Genomic DNA, 23865 nt, shown 5'->3' with positions numbered 1-23865 from the left:
TTAATTAAAAATATATATATATATAAATCTAAAATGCATAATATTTTGCTGTGTATAAATGTATATGTATTATATATTTGGCTCACATTTAAGAATTTGAGTTTTTAACATTTTTAATATTTTGTTTTGTCTTATAAACACTTGTAAAATAATGTAATGACAATGTCTTATCTATCTCCCTGAGAAGTATTATTTCTTCTAGGTTGTTATTATTTTGTTTGGAAGTTCAGTCAGTTCAGTTCAGTCACTCAGTCATGTCCAACTCTGTGTGACCCCATGGACTACAGCACATCAGGCTTCCCTGTCCATTACCAACTCCTGGAGTTTACTTGAGTCGGTGATGTCATCCAGCCATCTGATCCTCTCTTGTCTCCCTCTCCTCCTGCCTTAAATCTTTCCCAGCATCAGCGTCTTTTCAAATGAGTCAATTCTTCCCATCAGGTGGCCAAACTATTGGAGCTTCAGCATCAGTCCTTTCAATGAATATTCAGGACTGATTTCCTTTAGGATGGATTGGTTGGATCTCTTTGCAGTCCAAGGGACTCTCAACAGTCTTTTCCAACACCACAGTTCAAAGCCATCCATTCTCTGGCACTCATCCTTCTTTATGGTCCAACTCTCACCATACATGACTACTAGTAGTCATCCATACACGACTACTAGAAAAACCATAGCTTTGACTATTTGGACCTTTGTCAGCAAAGTAAAGTCTCTGCTTTTCAATATGCTGTGTAGTTTTGTCATAGCTTTTCTTCCAGGAATCAAGTATCTTTTTAAATGGTTGTTTTCCTCCTATACAATCTCCAACCCTGGGTAGGTCAATTTTTCAAGGCAACTCAGAAGAGATAAGGGAAATAATCATCAGTAGGACTGACTTTCTGTTTATAAAATCCCACTAAATGTGCTCTATAGCTTCTCCTTGGGCCTTAGGGTAAATGAAAATATCTGATGTCCACCTAGGGAATGATCATTCTCTGATCCTGCCAGGAAAGAAGACTGCAAGAATGAAGCAGACTGCTGCAAAATCAGTTGCAGAAATAGGGGTGGAAAATATCTATAGTTTTTTTCTCATAGGTATTAATCTATAGGTACTTCTGCAGGCTCAAAATATAAGGTTGATCTCTGCATTGCCTGCAGTAACATAACATCACCATGGAGACTTTCAGTGTGATTAATCCTGTAACTAAGGACATTTTGGATTACAGAACCTGTTATGTCCCTCATGTTTAACACTTTCAAATGTTCCCATCATTACCTATAAAGGTACTTCCTCTTGGAAATACTACCTACTTACTCACACACTCTTGTTTCTATTTCTGCATCCTTCTTATTTTCATAAAACTTGATGTTGGTGTTGCTAAGTCATGTACTACTCTTTGCAACCCCATGGACTGTAGCCCATGAAGATCCTGCATCCATGGGTTTTTCCAGACAAGAATACTGGAGTAGGTTGCTGTTCATAATGCCTACAATGTCATATATCACTAAGTGTCCAGTGCTATAAATGTGTGTTTACTATTTTGTATCCTATAATAGACCATATATTCTCTTGGACAAAACACCAAGATTGATCTAGTTCTTCATTATTGTATGTGAAGTCAAATTCATGGCTCCTGATAAATATATTAATAGAAGATACATAAATATTATCTGGATGATTTTTTTAAAGATGAAAAAATAACTAGAAAGATACAGAGAAACTATTAATGCTGATTCAAAGCTAAAAAGATAAATGGTATAAACAAGCATACAATTGAAAAAACAAAGTGGATAAAACTATCATAATAAAGGAAATGTAAACCAAAATAAATATATGAAATGGTATTACAAGCAAAAAAGTAGTGATTACATTAAAACTATAAAAATGAACTTTAGAAGTCTGTATAAAACCTTTTGCTAAAATTTCAAGATAATATTAATTGAAAGCTTAAACATTTGTCAGATTTTAAAATAAGATATCAAGTTTAAGACCAGCAAGGTAAAAATAAGATGATGATAGATAAAAATCAATGGTAGAAGATAGATTAAGTACAAAGCAAACAAACAAAAAAGTACTTTTTCAATTTAGCAGATTGATAGAAAACATTTCCCCATTGGTTCAGGAGCAAAGAATCCACCTGCAGTGCAAAAGATGCAAGTTCCCTCGCTGGGTTGGGGAGATCCCCTGGAGGTGGAAATGGCAACACACTACAGTATGCTTACTGGGACAATCCCATGGACAGAGGAGCCTGGTGGGTTCCAGTCCCTGGGGTCACAAAGAGTTGGACACAACTGAGAGACTGCACATCCACACAGCAAATATTTTAAAAAGTTAATGACTTAAGTCGAAGAGGAGATAGAAAAAAAATTGCTTGAAGAGTTTCCCCAAAAAGCAATGTTAGCTTGACTGGGGGAAATATTCTTTTGTCCCTAATTATCATCACATTTATGGCTGTGAAAAATCACTGTTGTTTCAGACTTGAGTTTCCGTGATTTCTGATGTAGATATTACTGCTAAGACAAACTTCATAGTTTGTTTATGAGTGGATAGATCAACCTAAACATATCCATGTTTGTTTGTTTCAAAAATGGAAAAGGAAATATTTGTTTGAAAAGTGACGGGAGTCATAATATTGGAAATCTTATTTTTTCCCCACAGCCACTGAACTATGAGAAAAAGAAGTCATATACCCTCAACATAGAAGGAGCCAATACACACCTTGATTTTCGCTTTTCTCACTTGGGTCCTTTTAAAGATGCTACCATGCTGAAGATCATTGTCGGGGATGTAGATGAGCCACCACTATTTTCCATGCCTTCCTATGTCATGGAAGTCTATGAAAATGCCAAGATTGGGACAGTTGTTGGCACAGTTTTGGCCCAAGATCCTGACAGTGCTAATAGCTTAGTAAGGTATGGTATACTTTCTCCTTTTAGACATATGAAGATTTTATTGTCTCTGATAATAATTTTAAATGGATAAATAATATTTAAAATGTTTATTTTCCATGTTATTTTCCATTAATGCAATTCAATGATAGTATCATCTGTTTCATTAACTGAGTAAATAACAGATGGGTTTCTGTGAAATTTAGCATACATGTAGCTATCTTTCTGAATATATTGGTGACCACACAGATGATTTTTTTTTTCATTTGATCATAGATGGGGGCATTATTGACTGGAAAAATTTATAGAGAAATATTTCAGTGCAGATTAGAAACTCTTTGGTACCTTAGTAATAGGGAATATAAATACAGTGAAAAAAAGGTGAGCATTTGGGAATAGCATTCATCTCTGAGTCCTTGTTCTATCATAATGTGGTAAACCTTTAGGAAATTATCTACCCTTATTTCTAAAAGAAGAACACTAATATGTATCTCTCAGAGTTATTATGATTATTTATCAAGCAAGGTACTCTAAGTTCCAAGACAAGTGGCCTGCAGCTAATAGCCACTCAATAAATACTAACTCATCCAAGGCAGGTTCAGTTCAGTTCAGTTCAATCGCTCAGTCATGCCTGACTCTTTGCAACCCCATGGACTGCAGCACACCAGGCTTCCCTGCCCATCACCAGCTCCTGAAACTTAAGGCAGGTTAGAGACTCACCTCTAATGACAGGAAGACCAATGTGAGAATTCTGGTGACTTGATTTACTAGTTTTGTAATCTTATACAGTCATTTAACCTTGCTAACTCTCAATATCAAGTAAATGAATAAGAAATAATAATGTTACATGAATATGTTGACAGAATTAAATTACATTGACAGAAAGTACTTAACACAGTAAGTGCTCACTAACATTATTGTGGCATGTCATGCATAGAGATAATTAAAGCTTTCCTTGCATAATCAGAAAGATTTGTGTATCTTAATTATGATAAAAATCAAAGAACAATGTAAATATATAAAACTCTTTAGTTACCTTGTATATATACCCTTGGATAATTCTAAGGCCCTAGAAGGTCTGAAATCCTTAACAAGTCTGTCTGCTTTTTCCCATCAAGGCTATATTCTCACTCTCTTTAGTTCTCATCCATTTTAACAAAAGCTAGTATGATAGTCTCCTCAGAATCTATGAAATCTATGTAAAGGGTTTCAATTTCCTGTTATATAAGAATGATTCTTTTTAAATTTAAAAGAAATGACCAGAACACTCACGTATGGAGAGAAACAATGTTCAGAGCACAAAGTTATGTATTTAATAATTCTGTTTCATCTGTGAATGTAGAAAAATCACTCTGTTAGTTGATAACCCTTCTGTCACACTGAGAACAAGAACTCAACATTGCTAGAAGCAGAATAGGCAAAGTATACAAAACAAGATGAATGAACTCAGTTGTGAATGTTGATCTTTAATTAAGGGTTCCAAGCAGAAGTTGATGTGCTTATTTGTTCAACCACAGGAAAACCCACTATGCTTCATCATTCCATAGAAGGCCATATGCATTTCATAAGGAAAATGTGTCTTTTAAACTAACTACATTAAAAGCTAACATCATAAAGTGTGGAAGTGTTACTCGCTTGGTCATGCCTGACTCTTTGAGACCCCATGGACTGCAGCCCACCAGGCTCCTCTGTCCTTCAGATTCTCCAGGCAAAGCTACTGGACTGGGTTGCCATTTCCTTCTCCAAGCGTTATAAAGGATACTTATAAATCAGTGGTCATTTACCTAAAAGAGCCAACATCTTTTGAGAATAAAAATATTTCATGCTGTGAATTTGATGTGAAAATATTTGATAAAGATGGGTAAGACTTTCTTTTTAAAACTAAAGCTTGATATCAATGATACATTCTATATTTGTAGTTAAAAGCAGCAGGAGGTACGTGGAATTTAAAGTGATATCTAAAGCACCATATCATATGCAAATATTATAATATTTCTCATGATAAAGAAATTAAACACACACACACACACACAGCAGCTTGAAGTCCAGTGGAGAGAGAGAATAAAGATCTAATACAAATGCAGGGAAGTGTGCCTGATATCTTCTAGAGGGAATGAATTGAGGAAGACTGAATTGAGGTTCAAAACCCAGGTTAAGGACTACACAGGCGAAGACTAGGGAAAGTAACTGCAGTTTGTTGTGTACACAAGGAGCTTAGGTTACCTGTGTGGGAATGGCAAATAATGAGGTTGTAAAAAGAAGCTCAAGAGAGATTGTACAAAGGCTTTGCACTAAGCCAACATCTTGGAAATTCATCCTGACAGCAATGTCAATGGGGGAAAAAGAGAACTCAAAAATGCATGAGTGAGTTTAATAAACACAGTGATAGGAAGATGTAAATTTCAAAATAAATAATAATGGATTTTCAAAACGTCAAAATGCTGTGAAGGGAGGAATATATGTTCCCAAAAGACAGGCCAAAGGAGGAAACATTGAGGTCAGTGACAGACTTTCTCTCAGTGTTGCTTCTGTATATCCCAATAAACAAACAAACAATCAAACAAAAACACTGATTCCACATAAAACAGTAGTCATCCAAGGGCAAAATCTCTGCTTTTGTTATTTAGTTACTAAGTCATGTCAAATGCAGTTCCTTTGAAACCCCATGGACTGTAGCCCACTGGGCTCCTCTGCCAATGGGATTTCCCAGGCAAGAATACTGGAGTGTGTTCCATTTCCTTCTCCAGCGAATCTTCCTGACCCGGGGATGGAATCTCTGTCTCCTGCATTGGCAGGCAGATTCTTTACCACTGAGCCACCTGGGAAGCCCCAAAGTACCCCCTACCTGGGGACATTTGACAATGTCTGAAGAAGTGTTTGGTAGTCACAACTGAGGGAAGAATATTATTCTCATTTTCAGGCAGAGGTCAGGGGTGGTCCGGAACATCTTACCACTCACAAGTGAGTCCCCACAACAAAGAATTTTCTGGTCCAGAATATCAATAGTGCTGAGGTCAAAAAACCCTCACACAGAATAAACCAAACTGGGTAGTATGCTGGTAAAATTGGGGTGCTAATTATACTCATGGCAAATGTTGAAAAATATTTTGGGGCAATGCATACCCTATATGCATATGTATTTCACATAAATGCATATTCATATGAATGTTTCAACATATGCATTTTATTTAGCAAAAATTATTTATATATAATTGTTCCATTTATAGTGCTGTTTGCCTCTGTAGTTGCTCTATATTATTGAGGGCATTTAATTGAACACCAGGTATGTTACACACATATGCCCAGTTGTTGCTATGCAAAACTGATGGGTATATGTCTCTAAATGCAGATATTGAGAAGCACAGATCCATTAGAATGTACATTTTTCTTTCAGCTTTGTTTTGGTTAGACAACTAAAATGAATCCTTCCGAAGCTGTCTTAAAATAATCAGACTGCATAGCTGGTGTTTGGGGGCATAATTTACATAATATTTGTTCTTGATTTTAATAAAAATGTGTCATTCACATGGGCCTCTAGGTGCTACCAGGGAATAAAAAACAGAAAACATTAACAAATACAAAAGCAATCCTTATTCTTCTACCTTTCCCAGGGACCAAATGTTTGTACTAATTAAGGAAGTGCACACTGAAAAGATGTACCTTGCCTTGTGCCCTGAAATGCAATTAAGTCCAAGTCTGTAGCATTGATAATGAAAGGGAGTTTTAGCCTTACAGGCATTTGTGAAAAGCTTCCTGACTTGTCTTTTGTATTTTCAATTTTCTAAACTATTAGTAAGATTCTTCAGATTTTTAAGAGCAGACCATGTCCTGCTTTTGTCTCTTTTAACTCAAAACAAGGATGTGCAATTTGCAGCAATATCACCATCAACTCTCTTAAAAATAAAAATCAGAACTGGGCTATTTACCAAAAGTGAAGAAACCTTTGTTTAAAAAGGCTGTGCTCACTTGCTGAATTCAGGAATTTCCTCAGTAGCTGCTGACATATGAGCACTCCTTAGATGCACAAGAGAAGCTAGAGAGCTTTCTGGAAATGTGATCCTGCATCGTGTCACTATTTATTGCTTGCTATCTGTGGGCCAGAGGAACCAGAGGTCAAATTGCCAACATCCACTGGATCATGGAAAAAGCAAGAGAGTTCCAGAAAAATATCTATTTCTGCTTTATTGACTATGCCAAAGCCTTTGACTGTGTGGATCACAACAAACTGTGGAAAATTCTGAAAGAGATGGGAATATCAGACCACCTGACCTGCCTCTTGAGAAACCTATATGCAGGTCAGGAAGCAACAGTTAGAACTGGACATGGAACAACAGACTGGTTTCAAATAGGAAAAGGAGTGCGTCAAGGCTGTATATTGTCACCCTGCTTATTTAACTTAGATGCAGAGGACATCATGAGAAATGCTGGACTGGAAGAAGCACAAGCTAGAATCAAGATTGCCAGGAGAAATATCAATAACCTCAGATATGCAGATGACACCACCCTTATGGCAGAAAGTGAAGAGGAACTCAAAAGCCTCTTGATGAAAGTGAAAGAGGAGAGTGAAAAAGTTGGCTTAAAGCTTAACATTCAGAAAACGAAGATCATGGCATCCAGTCCCATCACTTCATGGCAAATAGATGGGGAAACAGTGGAAACAGTGTCAGACTTTATTTTTGGGGGCTCCAAAATCACTGCAGATGGTGATTGCATCCCTGAAATTAAAAGACGCTTACTCCTTGTAAGGAAAGTTATGACCAACCTAGATATCATATTCAAAAGCATAGACATTACTTTGCCAACAAAGGCCCGTCTAGTCAAGGCTTTGGTTTTTCCAGTAGTCATGTATGGATGTGAGAGTTGGACTGTGAAGAAGGCTGAGCACTGAATAATTGATGCTTTTGAACTGTGGTGTTGGAGAAGACTCTTGAGAGTCCCTTGGACTGCAAGGAGATCCAACCAGTCCATTCTGAAGGAGATCAGCCCTGGGATTTCTTTGGAAGGAATGATGCTAAAGTTGAAACTCCAGTACTTTGGCCACCTCATGTGAAGAGTTGACTCATTGGAAAAGACTCTGATGCTGGGAGGGATTGGGGGCAGTAGGAGAAGGGGACGACCGAGGATGAGATGGCTGGATGGCATCACGGACTCAATGGACGTGAGTCTGAGTGAATTCCCGGAGTTGGTGATGGACAGGGAGGCCTGGCGTGCTGTGATTCATGGGGTCGCAAAGAGTCGGACACGACTGAGCGACTGAACTGAACTGAACTGAACTGATCTGTGGGCCAGGGGTTTGTAATAACATGCCCCAGATTTTTGTAACAAACCTGAGGCTGCAGTATTAGTCCCATTCTATAGTCAAGGTGCAGACGGGAATTTTGGCCAATTTTACACAGTGATACTGTGGCAGATCCAGAATTTAAATTCAGTTTTGCTTCACTAGAAAAACCCCTGTTTTTTTGAAGCCCCAAACTGCTGCTCATGTGTTTCAAATAATAACAGTGTAAACTGCATTACAGAAGTCAAATGTCATGTAGTTGGAAATGAATGTTTTATGTTCAGATGTGTTTCATACGCTGGAGAAAAGAGATGCTGAAAAGAGTTCCATTTCTAACTCTAGCATCTCATGAAAAAAACTTTTTAATTTTAGAGTTTCTCCACATTGTAAAATCAAAGATATATAACTTGAATTGCTGCAATGTAAAGAAAATACCAAAGTCCTCAATCAATGATTCTTATCCACTGAAGAGCTTTAGTGTGAATTTATATGAATAAATCTGCCCTTTTCTACTCTGATTTATAATCTGAATTTATCTATATATTTACTTATTGGTAATATTTTGATATTTTCTTTGCATAATAACTTTAAGCCATCAGAAGGAAATATTAAATATCTTGTGTAATTGTTTTAAAATCTTAGCATAACATTATTTAGGAAACAATAGCCAATTTATATGCTAAAATAAGAAATAAAATTGTGATCAGCTTTGGAAATAACTGCCAAATTAAAAAAAAATTTCTAAAATATCTTTATGAAAAGAATAGTTGCAGAGCATTAGGTGTGTTTACTTAGTTGATTTTGAGTTCAATTGTAGCCTCAGAGAACAAATGCTTCAAGTATGTTCACTGTGTCTTTATTATAGTGCTTAATTTCTTACACTTTCCTGAGATTTTCACATAGCTTATGATGAGATGGCAGTTAGAAATACCTCTTTAAATTAACAAAAAAAAAAAAAAAGAGAGAGAGAGAGAGATTTAAAAATGACGACAAGGTCATATAGCAAACTTGAAAAAGAAAGTAAACATTTGATTAAAAAATTTGAATATAGGACTCAAACTTCTGAAAAGAAGGCAAGAATACTCAGAAAATGTGTTTCAAAATGTACTCATATTAAAGTGAGTTTTTATTCTATAGATCAAATCTATTTATAAAAATTCAGTGAAAGTCAATATTGTAATTAAGCCTTTAATAGAAAGTCTTAATATACCCTCATAAAAGCTGTCATAGTTTTCTGATACAAAGGAGATAACTCATTAAGATATTTCATGCAAACTGAGTGCAGATAGAAAACATGCTTCCATTAAGACTGCAGGTGTTTGTCTTTGACTCCTGTTTTGTGATTCAACAAATTACGTATAGCCAAGTTGGTACATTTAGAGAGACCAATAACTTTACTATTAAATGACATGTGACTATGGCATTTGCAAATGTAAAGGGACCTAAAGATGTCCAAGACAAATCTGTTCTTATAGAGATGAAGAGATCGTAGACTAATATGGCTGAAAAATCAGCACCCAGTCACACAACTGACAACTCATAGAGACTGGATAAAATGTGATCTCTTCTACCATGCTTCAATAAAGACACAGAAAGTCTCTGAACATTTTTGAAATGTGGGTCTCAGATTTACCAAAGAGCTGAACTTCCTGATGTTCAAGCTGGTTTTAGAAAAGGCAGAGGAACCAGAGATCAAATTGCCAACATCCACTGGATATGGGAAAAGCAAGAGAGTTCCAGAAAAACATCTATTTCTGCTTTATTGACTATGCCAAAGCCTTTGACTGTGTGGATCACAATAAATTGTGGAAAATTCTGAAAGAGATGGGAATATCAGACCACCTGACCTGCCTCTTGAGAAATCTGTATGCATGTCGTGAAGCAACAGTTAGAACTGGACATGGAACAACAGACTGGTTTCAAATAGAAAAAGGAGTACGTCAAGGCTGTATATTGTCACCCTGCTTATTTAACTTATATGCGGAGTACATCATGAGAAACGCTGGACTGGAAGAAGCACAAGCTGGAATCAAGATTGCCAGGAGAAATATCAATAACCTCAGATATGCAGATGACACCACACTTATGGCAGAAAGTGAAGAGGAACTCAAAAGCCTCTTGATGAAAGTGAAAGAGGAGAGTGAAAAAGTTGGCTTAAAGCTCAACATTCAGAAAACGAAGATCATGGCATCCAGTCCCATCACTTCATGGCAAATAGATGGGGAAACAGTGGAAACAGTGTCAGACTTTATTTTTGGGGCTCCAAAATCACTGCAGATGGTGACTGCAGCCATGAAATTAAAAGATGCTTACTCCTTGGAAGAAAAGTTATGACCAAATTAGATAGCATATTCAGAAGCAGAGACATTACTTTGATGACTAAGGTCCGTCTAGTCAAGGTATGGTTTTTCCAGTAGTCATGTATGGATGTGAGAGTTGGACTGTGAAGAAGGCTGAGCACCGAAGTATTGATGCGTTTGAACTGTGGTGTTGGAAAAGACTCTTGAGAGTCCCTTGGACTGCAAGAAGATCCAACCAGTCCATTTGGAAGATCAGCCCTGGGATTTCTTTGGAAGGAATAATGCTAAAGCTGAAACTCCAGTACTTTGGCCACCTCATGCAAAGAGTTGACTCATTGGAAAAGACTTTGATGCTGGGAGGGACTGGGGGCAGGAGGAGAAGGGGACGACATAGGATGAGATGGCTGGATGGCATCACTGACTTAATGGATGTGAATCTGAGTGAACTGCGGGAGTTGGTGATGGACAGGGAGGCCTGGCGTGCTGCGATTCATGGGGTCGCAAAGAGTTGGACACGACTGAGCGACTGAACTGAACTGAACTGAACTTAGCATGTGGTGTTAACCACTCCTGATCAGGGTCCTGACACCGAAAGGAGAATCTGAGTTCTGGTTGGGCATGTACAATTAATTTAGTTCTGGAATGAATATCTAAATCGTTGCTTAGTGACGTCTATTAGTCTACTGACTGGAGACTAAAACATTGAAATAGCTTTCATGTGAATTTTACAAAGAAAGAAGACAATGCTTAAAATGGTGCCAGAGCATTTCCAGAACTCAAGATTGCTGGAATTTTTAAAATCTTTGTTACTTAAAGGCATAAATAACAGTTGGAAACTTACTTTTTGTGCAGAGATTTCACTTCTTTAGGTGCTGTTGTTGTGTTGGATCAAGGTTTCAGTACAGGAAGTTAAAAAGCTTTCTAAAGTATCTGTGTGCTATATGTGCTGCCCTTTTTATTAAGCACAGTACATTATCAAGTGACAAATGATCCCTATGTTCTATTTTTTTCTTTTGGAAAGATTATTTTCTGGATGCATGACTTGTGGAATAAATTGCATCCCCAAAGTGAGCTAAGGGAATCTTAACTATTTTTTTTAATGAATCTCAGCTACATTGCAGATGTGTGACTTTTCGTTAAATTAAAGATGAGGCCAAGCTGCTGTAATATCCTACAGGGTGTATATTGATTACACTTTATCCCGTCTATTGATCATGGTCAGTAAAACTTATGAAAACAGCTGTTTGGGAGTCAAGATCTTAAGCATATTAGCTTCACCACTCACATTCTGTATGTACAAGTATCAGAAGTATGACAATGAAAAGGCATCTTCTATTATTTTATCCAACTAATGTTTCTTCAAATATATCACTGTAAAAATAGATTTCCATTATACAAGTTTTAAATTAATTTTTATGGTAAAATAGATAGACTGTAATAAAAATAATAAGTGCCTCTAAAGACTGAAATTTTGTTACTGAAGTGAAAAATAACTTTTCTAATGTACTTTAACATGATTAATAATTATTTTGAATCTATGCCTATAGGTAGCTTCTGTTGAAGAAAATTCTTGAACAAAGGTAATCATTATTGAGATTGACTGCTTCCTATGGCCAAAACTTGTTTGCCTATTTGTTTGCCCAGAAATTCTAACAATAAAATTTTATCATATTTCAATGCAATGCACTTTCTTTCCACTTTGCTCATCACATTAAAATGTATTTACTAGTAATATGAAGGTGCATATATTGAATGGCAGAACAGAGAGTAGTTGTGGGAATAAAAATGATAACTTAGGTTTATAAAAACATACAAGTTTGCAAATGTTAAATGAACCCATTTCTCAGCCAACATGAAATTAGACATGGATTGAATATGGAATCAAACAGTTAAAGCACTCTAAGGAACTACTGGACAAATCTGAGATAGCACAAACTTAATTGCACTTTGTCTGGTCTATAGCCAGGGGATCACCAATCCCTCAGAGGCAACATCTAGTTGATCATTGATCATATAACTTCGTAAGTAGCAGTTAGCATAAAGATCATTCTGATACCTAGTTCATGAAGGATACAGTGAACTTATAGTGGTGGTTGAGTTATAATGTGATTTGGAGAAGGAAATGGCAACCCACTCCAGTATTCTTGCCTGGAGAATCCCATGGACAGAGGAGCCTGGGAGACTACAGTCTATGGCGTTGCAAGAGTTGGACAAGACTGAGTGACTAAGCACACACATACAGTCATCATATCAAGCTTCCCAGATGGCGCTAATGGTAAAGAATCTCCTGCCAACGCAGGAGACATAAGAAATACAGGTTCAATCCCTGGGTCGGGAAGATCCTCTGAAGGAGGGAATTGCAACCCACTCAATTATTCTTGCCTGGAGAATCCCCTTGGCAGAGAAGCCTGGAGGGCTACAGTCCATAGGGTTGCAAAAAGTCGACAGGACTGAAGTGACTTAGCATGCACACATGCAGTCATCATATCAGAGTAGCCCTTGAAACTGCCTAAACATTTCCTCCCTAACTAACTTCCAAATGAACAGCCAAGCTAACTGTTTTTGCTACATATACCTGTGGATTTGCCTAAAGTGTCAGCTAGATGTACCACGAACTGCATTTTTCTTAGATTCAAACTGAAGTCTAAAAAAAGTGAGTGATAAAAAAAAAATCATAATTGTATTACACCTTAAAATTAGTTCCAGAACTATAAGCTAAATAAAATACTGTAAAAAGTGTACATTTATCCTTTTTGACAGTGTTTAGATATCCCTCAATGAAAGAGGTGTAAACTAAGCACAAGCTGTGAAAAATAAAGTCTATTCTGGAATTATTCTGACAAATTTCATACATAATATTGGGAATATGTATCAAGGGTAATATTAGGAATCTGTGTCTCTGACATTGGCAGGTACTGGCAAGCAGATTCTTGACCACTGAGCCACCTGGGAAGCTTGTTCATTCTCTTAGCACTGCTCAGTGCCATTTAAACACATATGCTAGATCTATTTTAGGAACAAATTTCCATAAAATTCACATTTACATTGTGCATGAATCAAGGCCAGTATCTGCAGCTTGTTAAGCACTGAGGAAAAGGATGTAGAAGGTGTGCCTCTATGATATCTGAACATGGGCCTCCCAGGTGGCCCTAGTGGTCAAGGATCTGCCTGCCAGTGTGGGAGACACAGAAGATGTGGATTTGATCCATGGGTCAGGAAGATCCCCTGGATACTGCTGCTGCTGCTGCTAAGTCACTTCAGTTGTGTCCGACTCTGTGCGACCCCATAGACGGCAGCCCACCAGGCTCTCCCGTCCCTGGGATTCTCCAGGCAAGAACACTGGAGTGGGTTGCCATTTGCTTCTCCAATGCATGAAAGTGAAAAGTGAAAGTGAAAACTCTCAGTCGTGTCCGACTCTTAGCGACCCTATGGACTGCAGCCTACCAGGCTCCTCTGCCCATGGGATTCTCCAGGCAAGAGTACTGGAGTGGGGTGCCATTGCCTTCCCCTGGATAAGGAAATGGCAACTACTCCAGTATTCTTGCCTGGAAAATACTACGGGACAAAAGAGCCTGGCAGGCTACAGTCCATGGGGTCGCAAGACTGGAACATGACTGAATGACTAAACCACCACTATATCTGAAAATTGGGAAATTTGTTTTGGGTAAATCCCCTTGTCATTTTTCTCAACTCTTTATCTTCAAGAACCAACCTATGCAGAAATGCACTGTGAGTTGAATTTTCCCCACTAACCACCTCTAATCTCTCTCTTAAGCATTCTCTCATTAGTTTATTTGATACTATTGAATCAATATTCATTCCTTACCAAAGAATATTTTGTTTTTAAAGTAAGTTCTTACTTCTAGTGTAACACTGTGTAAAGTGAAAGTGAAAGTCACTCAGTTGTGTCTGACTCTTTGCAGCCCCATGGATCTTGGAATTCTCCAGGCCAGAATACTGGAGTGGGTAACCTTTCCCTATCTTCTCAACCCAGGGTTCGAACCTAGGTCTCCAGCATAGCAGGTGGATTCTTTATCAGCTGAGTTACAAGGGAACCCCAAGAATACTGGAGTGGGTAGCTATCCTTTCTCCAGATAATCTTCCCTTCCAAGGAATCAAACCAGGGTCTCCTGCACTACAGGCAGATTCTTTACCAACTGAGCTATCAGAGAAGCAAAAAAATCTCAAAATTCTAATACCTCAGATTTTATGAAAGTGAAAGTGTTAGTCACTCAGTCACATCCGACTGTTTTAGGGACCCGAGTCACTTCTTAATTTTAAATGATTAACATTGAATGATTCCACTTATAACATTCCAAAATAATTTTGCATAGTTCTTTTCTGTCACATTTCTGTTTTCCCTTTTCTGCCTTTTTATCACTATGGCTGGGTAGAAATACAAGGGTAGTTAAGCGGAACTATTCAGTTCTACTTGAGTCTAAATTCAACTGCAACCCCATGAATAAGATTCTTTGGCTCCAAGCACCTGTCTGAGTTCTAGCCTGTATGTTGTAGATTTCCAAGAGAATTAGGTCACATAGAAAACCAAGAAGTAAATACCATAAGTCTGGGACTCATGCCTTGTATTATACCTACCGTTTAAACGTAGGTTAGCTATTTTTTTTTAAATTTCAGATAAAAATATATTTATTCTAAGTGTTTAACCACTATTTCTACCATGTAATTTTAGTAAGGTCTGTGTGAAGTGCCTAAAAGAGAGGAGATTGTTCTGATAAAGGGACTACATATTTTCAGAGTCTTAGTTCAGCTTATGAGCAGAAGAAAACCCATTTTCTTCCAGACTGACAGTTGTAAAATGATCAGATTTCTAAAATGGGTCATGTCCTGCTATATTTCATAGAGGTGTATTGATAACAATGCAATCTGAACCTTGCTGATAGTTGCTGCAGGAAACGTTGAGGTTGAATAATATTTTCAATTTCAGGTCCAACTTTCAAATCTAGTAGCTGTTGTTCTTAAAGTAACCCAAAATGGAAAATTTCTTGAAGAAAGTTTACTTTAGATGATGTAATAACCAGATTGCCAACTGATTACATTTTAAGGATGTTATTCTTTTCATGTGACAAGATTGCTCACGTCTCAGCAATTCAGCCTTCATCCTCACTCATCCTTGACATCAGGCCTCTGGGGAAGGATATTATGAGAAGATATTTTTGTGATATGAACTTAAGTCAAAGAAGGTAAATCAGTGTCAACATGCCATGGCCTAATGCTTTGGGAAAACTCAGTGATATCTCTCTTAACCACTTTTCTATGGAATCTGGATCTAATATTTCTTGCAATCAGATTTATTTTATACCTTTATCTTTTCGTGTTTAAATTGATTTTGCATGTTGAATTTCCTTTAAGTAACAGAATTGCTATTAGAACCATCGATGCCCAAAATGGCCAATTCCTTTATTCTATTATTTTCTGATGTTATTTTCACTTAGTGAGCTCCTAGATTTCTTGGGATGTTCTATAGCCTGGATCTCTGCGGTACTGTCTTCTACCATGTTTGTGCACGTGTGTCCATAGGTTTTTATGATGTTTATACCTTAGCAATATGCTTTAGGTACCCTGTTAAAAGAGTATGCCTATGCTAGGCATGGGTTGTATTTCAATTATACTCTGTTCTAGAATGTATGACAAAGTTTGTAATATTTCCATGACCACAATCACCTATCTTTTGAGATTTTCTTAATGTTAAAATGGAAAGAGTTTCTCTGTTACTTTCAATAGAAATCCCTATTTTTGTGGCCTGGAACCTAGTCTGTTCACCTTCTCATGAATCTCATCTTTTTAGATATTCCCCTCAATACAATTTGTCATTCTTTTCAGCAAAGATGGTATTTAATATTTCCTGTATCAGAAAAAATTAATTTTTGAACCCTCTTGTCTGATGACATAAGACACCATTTTTTATATCTTCATTTCAGGTAGTGGTATCCAATAAACTTTCAAGACTCATGGACTTCATGTATTTACGTTCAATAGACTTTTGAATCCACTGCAGTAAAACTTCTATGCTTTCAAATTTTATTGATATTACTCTTTTCAAGTTAACCAGGGATGTCCATCCTGCCAAATCCAGTTCAGCCTTTATATTCCAATTTAACTTCTTGTAGAAGTGGACAGCTCATTTGTCCACTTAGAACCCTCCTTTCTAAGAGTACATCCTTACTCTCCCAGTTTTCCTTCTCTCCAGGGCTGTTCTCCTTTCTCTGACAGCTTCTCCTATTCAAAGACTGGACTCCTTTAGACTCAAAAGACTGGGGATTTTACTGCTCAGTCTTTCACTGCCTGTTTTCCTTACAGTTCTCTCCCAGATGAGACTGTTCCCATTACCTTACATTTAGACTGATCTAACTCAAGTTTATATTTTCTGTTTATTCAGAAAGCATATTTGAACTCTATAAACCATTTCTAATTTTATAGTTTTTATTCCATATTTATTTTTTTGGCATCTCAGACATAACATTGCAAAATCATTGATTGCTTCCACTCTTTTTTTTTTTCTCAAAGGGAATTTTTTCCCCTAACTCCTTATCCAGCACCATGAACAGGCTTATCAATTACATGCTGGGTCAAATACAAAGAAACAACACAGAAATTGAGTCATTTGTAATTCCTTCTTTATACTGATACCACTCCAACAGAAAGCTGTATAGTTTGTAGCCAGCTTATAGCACTATTTCATATATTGTTCCATTTCCTTCTATTGTTTCACATTTGTCCAAGAGGACATCATTTCTTTTCTGAATTTTGTTAAAATATTCTACAGTCCAATTCAAAGTAACCACTATAATTTTTTCCAGAATCTAAGTAAATCTATGTCCTTTGTTTAGAATGTTTTCCCATTTCTTTCATTAAAAAAAAAAAATTAAAGACAATGTTTATCATGTGCTACAGGGCTTGCTTGTCCTATGCCCTAGCCATCCACTTCATTCATTCTGCCAGTTACATTAAAGCATCTCTTTGTTTTTCAACCAAGTCAAGCTTTTTCTTTCATTTCGATCTTTGACTTTAGTCTGTTATATTCAGGTATTTTTCCCCTTGTACTTTTCACATAGTTCAGTTCAGTTCAGTTCAGTTCAGTTCAGTAGCTCACTCGTGTCTGACTCTTTGTGACCCCATGAATCGCAGCATGCCAGGCCTCCCTGTCCATCACCATCTCCCGGAGTTCACTCAGACTCATGTCCATCGAGTCCGTGATGCCATCCAGCCATCTCATCCTGGGTCATCCCCTTTTCCTCCTGCCCCCAATCTCTCCCAGCATCAGAGTCTTTTCCAATGAGTCAACTCTTCGCATGAGGTGGCCAAAGTACTGGAGCTTCAGCTTTAGCATCATTCCTTCCAAAGAAATCCCAGGGTTGATCTCCTTCAGAATGGACTGGTTGGATCTCCTTGCAGTCCAAGGGACCCTCAAGAGTCTTCTCCAACACCATAGTTCAAACACATCAATTATTTGGCGCTCAGCCTTCTTCACAGTCCAACTCTCACATCCATGCATGACCACAGGAAAAACCATAGCCTTGACTAGACGGACCTTAGTCGGCAAAGTAACGTCTCTGCTTTTGAATATACTCTCTAGGTTGGTCATAACTTTTCTTCCAAGGAGTAAGTGTCTTTTAATTTCATGGCTGCAGTCACCATCTGCAATGATTTTGGAGCCCAAAAAAATAAAGTCTGACACTGTTTCTACTGTTTCCCCATCTATCTATTTCACATAGTAGTTCATCTTTTTGCTCTTCAGGTGTTGATGAACTGTCACTTAAGCTAACATCAATATGAGAGGGAAGATGTATTAGAGGTTTAAGGAGAAAAGAAAACATTCTCTCCTTAATCTATTCAGGAATAGTTTGGAACATTTTGAGAACATATGATGATTGTTAACTATATTTTGTATTCACATTTATGTTAATTAAATATTGCTGAATAATGTTAAACCCCCAAATTCAAGGCTATAGAGAAATGTCATGTATAACCACATGGTATGTGTCTGTGAGTTAACTGAGGATTGGCTGAACTTGGCTGGCTTCTGTTTGCCAACTGTGCTATCTCCAGGACATTGAATCCTGCATCTGCTCGTTTATTAGGTAGCTCTGCTCTAAAAGGGAACCTGACAACTCTGCCTGTGAGGTTCATCTTTCTTCTGGGGACCAGTAGACTAGTCCTGGCACGTTCTTCTTATGGCAGTGGCAGAGCATGAGAGGAAACCTAGACCCAGATGTGGGATAGGACACCATCACTTTCAACTCATTCTATTGCCAGAGTTAGCTGGAGGCCAAACCTAAGGGAAGAGAACCCTGAAAAATTACATGAATTAGTGAGGGAAGAAGATTTGTGGCTGATAATGCAACCTACTTCCTGTTTATTTATTTTATCATTATTTAACTAAACAAGGTGCTAGATGATGTGGACATGATGGTTATTAATCAAAATGTTTTGGTTTTTATTTTGTATAACTTCAGCTATGATGAAATTATAAGATAAATTAATCCCTGACAAGTTATCCTAAAAAAAAATTATACATACAGCAATTAGAAATTTTATTAAAGGTTCATTTTTTTCCCAATGTACTATGAACTTCACAGAGACAGTTTTTTTTTTATTATTATTCTTTATTAATTACTGCAGGTTTGCCATCTACTACCTCCTATTCTACTCTTGGAGTTTAAAGTTTTGCTTTTTAACTTTTTGAATTAGTAATTAAATTGAATATTAAGTAAGGACAGACAGGAAAATAATTAATATCAGTCTATGCAAATATAAAATGGATGGGCAAAATGGAGGGCCAAATACAGAAAGTAAAAGTGCACATTTCAATATTTGAGTATAATAGATTTAATACTTCCCTTGGTTCAGTATTCTTTTCATAGCACCAGGTAAAAGGAGATTTATCCTTGTTTTTTTTGTTTTGTTTTGTTTTTCCTTTAGATACTTCATTGACTACAATGCTGAAGATGATAGATTTTTTAACATTGATGCCAACACTGGAACCATTAAGACTACCAAGGTTCTTGATAGAGAAGAAACTCCATGGTACAACATCACAGTTGCTGCTTCAGAAAATGGTAAACTTCTTTATTTTATGTACCATAGAAAAGATGTCACTTAAACATGAAGATTTATGCTGAGATTTTCTCGAGAGCAGAGCTTTCATGATTTTTATTTTTTTAATGCACTTAGCAGAGTGCACAGAATGTATTAGACACAATTACTCATTGTCAGATGTGATTAGTAAATTTTATATTTTTTCCTTTACTATAATCTCTGCATAGTGGTAGAAAATTGATATCACAGAGTACTTAGTCTGCATCACTTAATCAAAATATCTAATTCTCTTAATTGTGAGACTTGCTTTGTCATATGCTTATGCCTTACTTAAGTTGAAGAAGAATGCTTCATATACAGTGAAGCAGTTAGGAAAATAAAGAGAAGAAAAGAAAATTTAAGATTTTACTTGAATGATTATATCAATACAATATCTTTCTTCAAGCTTCAATTGACTCTTAGAAATTTTGCAGTAAAGGAATAACTCTTGGTATTTCAACAGGCAGGTCTAAGTAATTTTTAACAAATGTACACCACCATACAACTGAGGAAGGCCATTGTTTGATCCTCATCCAGAACACTGCATTGTGCTAAATAACCACATTATAAAAAAGTATAAATATCAACAATTATCTCAAAGTTCAAAAAGATGTGCATCAGTGTTTTCCGATAAAATTAGAATAAAGCTCTAGGAAAATGGATCTGCTATCAAGAAATTGAAGTATGTATTTACATGTTGAGAAAGAATTCAAAGGCATAAACTACCCCGAGTTTACTATTATACATGAAAAATGAAAGTGAAAACATTAATTGATCCATCATGTCTGACTTTTTGTGACCACATGGACTATAGCTCCTCAGACTCCTTGGTCCAAGGAATTTTCCAAGCAAGAATACTGGAGAAAGGGATGTCATTCCCTTCTCCAGGGGATCTTCCTGACCCAGGGATTGAAACTGCATCTCCTGAATTGTAGAGTCTCCTGTATTTCAGGCAGATTCTTTACCATCTGAGCCACCAGGGAAGCCCAGTATTGTATATATCATATGTATGTGTGTGCACTCAGTCGTGTCTGACTCTTTGTGACCCCATGAACTATAGCCTGCCAGGTGCCTCTCCATGGGATTTCCCAGGCAGGAATACTGGAGTGGGTTGTCATTTCCTTCTCTGGGGATCTTCCCGACACACAGATCAAACCTGCATCTGTTACATATCCTGCATCGGCAGGTGGTTTCTTCACAACTAGAGACACCTAGGAAGCCCAACTTACAATGCCTTTTAAAAGATTTCAATATATACATAAGATAATTATAAACATTAACATTTAGGAATACTTCTTATTGGAAAATGGTATACAGCTCAGTTCAGTCACTCAGCTATGACAGACTCTTTGCGACCCCATGGACTGCAGCATGCTAGGCCTCCCTGTCCATCACCAGCTCCCGGAGTTTTCACAAACTCATGTCCATTGAGTCAGTGATGCCATGCAACCATCTCATCCTCTGTGGTCCACTTCTCTTCCTGCCTTCAATCTTTCCCAGCATCAGGGTCTTTTCAAATGAGTCAGCTCTTCTCATCAGGTGGCCAAAGTATTGGAGTTTCAGCTTCAGCATCAGTCCTCCCAATCAACACTTATGATTGATGTCCTTTAGGAGGGACTAGTTGGATCTCCTTGCAGTCCAAGGAAATCTCAAGAGTCTTCTCCAACACCATAGTTCAAAAGCATCAATTCTTCGCTGCTCAGCTTTCTTTATAGTTCAATTCTCACATCCATACATGACTACTGGAAAAACCATAGCCTTGATTAGATGGACCTTTGTTGGCAAAGTAATGTCTCTGTTTTTAATATGCTGTCTAGGTTAGTCATAATGCATTCAGTCCCCATCTGCACTGATTTTAGAACCTCAAAACATAAAGTCTGCCACTGTTTCCCCATCTATTTGCCATGAAGTGATGGGACCAGGTGCCATGATCTTAGTTTTCTGAATTTTGAGTTTTAAGCCAACTTTTGCACTCTCCTCTTTCACTTTCAAGAGGCTCTTTAGTTCTTTGTTTTCTGCCATAAGGGTGGTGTCATCTGCATATCTGAGGTTATTGATATTTCTCCTGGCAATCTTGATTCTAGCTTGTGCTTCACACAGCACAGCATTTGTTATGATGTACTCTGTATAAAAGTTAAATAAGCACAGTGACAATATACAGCCTTGACTTACTCCTTTTCCTATTTGGAACCAGTTTGTTTTTTCATGTCCAGTTCTAACTGTTGCTTCCTGACCTGCATACAGATTTCTCAAGAGGCAGGTCAGGTGGTCTGGTATTCCCATCTCTTTCAGAATTTTCCGCAGTGTATTGTGATCCACACAGTCAAAGGCTTTGGCATAGTCAATAAAGCAGTAGATGTTTTTCTGGAACTCTCTTATATAAAATGAAATTATACTTTCTTCTGCCCTCAGAAGATATAAGAAAATTTTACAAAATATTCAAGCTTCATTTAGAAATACTTTACATACCGTATGATTTACCTTTTTATAGTGTATCAGTTCAGTTCAGTAGCTCAGTCGTGTCCGACTCTTTGTGACCCCATGAATCGCAGCCTGCCAGGCCTCCCTGTCCATCACCATCTCCCGGAGTTCACTCAGACTCACGTCCATCGAGCCAGTGATGCCATCCAGCCATCTCATCCTCTGTCGTCCCCTTCTCCTCCTGCCCCCAATCCCTCCCAGCATCAGAGTCTTTTCCAATGAGTCAACTCTTCGCATGAGGTGGCCAAAGTACTGGAGTTTCAGCTTTAGCATCATTCCTTCCAAAGAAATCCCAGGGCTGATCTCCATGTCTAATGACTATTAGTATATTCAGTTATGCATCAGTTGTCACAATGGATTTTAGAATGTATTGACTACTTCAGAAAGAAATCCTGCATCCCTTAGTCATCATGCTCTAATCCCTCTTGCCCATGCCTCAATCCAAGGAGCCACCACTCTAAGTATCTGTTTTTATAGATATCTTTTCTGTTTAGGCTGCTGTAACAGTAGGTCATAAACCTAGTTCTTAAACAGCAAACATTTATTTCTCACAGTCCTGGATGCAGGAAGTCCAAGGTCAAGAGGCCAACAGATTTGGTGTCTGGTGAGAACACAGTTTCTGTCTCCTAGTGGTGTACTCACATGGTGCAAGAACAAGGGATCTCTCTACGACCTCTTTTACAAGGGATCTAATCTCCCTCATGAGTGTTTCACTCTGAATTTGGTGGAGAAAAAAAACATTCAGTCTACAGCAATAGTTTTTCCTTTAATTGACATCTTATATAAAACAATCACATAACATGTAATTCTTTGTGCCTGGCTTATTTCACTTAGTGCATTATTTTCAAAGTTCATTTACATTGTAGCATGTATCTGTGTTTCATTCTTCCTTACTGCTAAAAAGCTTTCCTTTATTTGAATATACTGTATTTTATGTATCCATTCACCACTTGATAGACATTTGGGTTGTTTCCACTTTTTGCCTAATTTGAAGAATGTTGTCATAAGCATTGATATGGATGTTTTTGTGTAAATGACTTTTCATTTCTCTTGAGTATTTCGCTAAGAGTGGGATTGCAGAGTCATACAGAAACTGTGTTTAAATCTTTGATGAATTGCCAGACTGTTTTCCAAAGTGACTAAATTTTACATTCACAGCAGCACTATATGAGTGTCCTAGTTATTCTATATTGTTACCAATATTTAATGTTCCATACTTTTTTGATCATGATCATTCTATTAGATGTGGAGTGATAGTTCATTGTGGTTTATGCACTTTTATAATGTTTTGAATCACAAAACAATAAAGCTGCTCCAGCCTTTTCTATTCTACCTGAATTTTTCATGTGTTCACCTGAAAAATCAACTCAAGTGGTTTCCATTTAGATCATTTTTTTCAATATAATATTTCTCTTTGAAAATAAGGATTTACTAATTACTTTTAAATGAGTATTATAAATAATACATGAATGGATTCATTTGTTATCATTCTGGTTAATTTTCATTTTCAAAATGGCCAGAATAGTTCTAGAATTGCATGTGCTTACTTACCAGGAACAATAAAATAACTGCCATATGATAAAGCCTCATTTAAAATTAGTTTTAAAATAAAGGAATAAATGGATTGATAAATTGAAGCAGATGCGATGGAGATATTGAAAAGTTTCCAAAAGTATTGTATAGTTATTCTTGCAGTCAGGCTCCATGTATGGAAGATGGAAGGGGAAAATCCATGGAGAGAATACGTGCTTGTCAGAAACAATAAGGACTTATTTTAAAGTAACATCAAATTCAACTCCAGAGGTATTTGGATCAGAAACTTTACTTTCATTCACTTAAATC

The 23865-nt window shown here is 37.1% G+C and overlaps 1 protein-coding gene across 3 annotated transcripts in view; it reads left to right on the top strand.

Moving 5' to 3' along the window:
• Positions 1 to 23865, top strand: part of CDH18 (cadherin 18) — a 602757-nt gene that overhangs the window by 497521 nt on the left and 81371 nt on the right. For all 3 annotated transcript variants that reach the window (XM_040262487.1, XM_040262489.1, XM_040262488.1), the window contains exons 7-8: positions 2639 to 2892; positions 19387 to 19523. In XM_040262487.1, the coding sequence (XP_040118421.1) occupies positions 2639 to 2892; positions 19387 to 19523 (391 nt within the window). The remainder of the gene's footprint in view (positions 1 to 2638; positions 2893 to 19386; positions 19524 to 23865) is intronic.

The sequence above is a fragment of the Oryx dammah genome, unplaced genomic scaffold (genome assembly GCF_014754425.2).
Source record: "Oryx dammah isolate SB20612 unplaced genomic scaffold, SCBI_Odam_1.1 HiC_scaffold_20, whole genome shotgun sequence".
Taxonomy (NCBI): domain Eukaryota; kingdom Metazoa; phylum Chordata; class Mammalia; order Artiodactyla; family Bovidae; genus Oryx; species Oryx dammah.
This window is presented reverse-complemented; position numbering and strand designations above follow the sequence as displayed.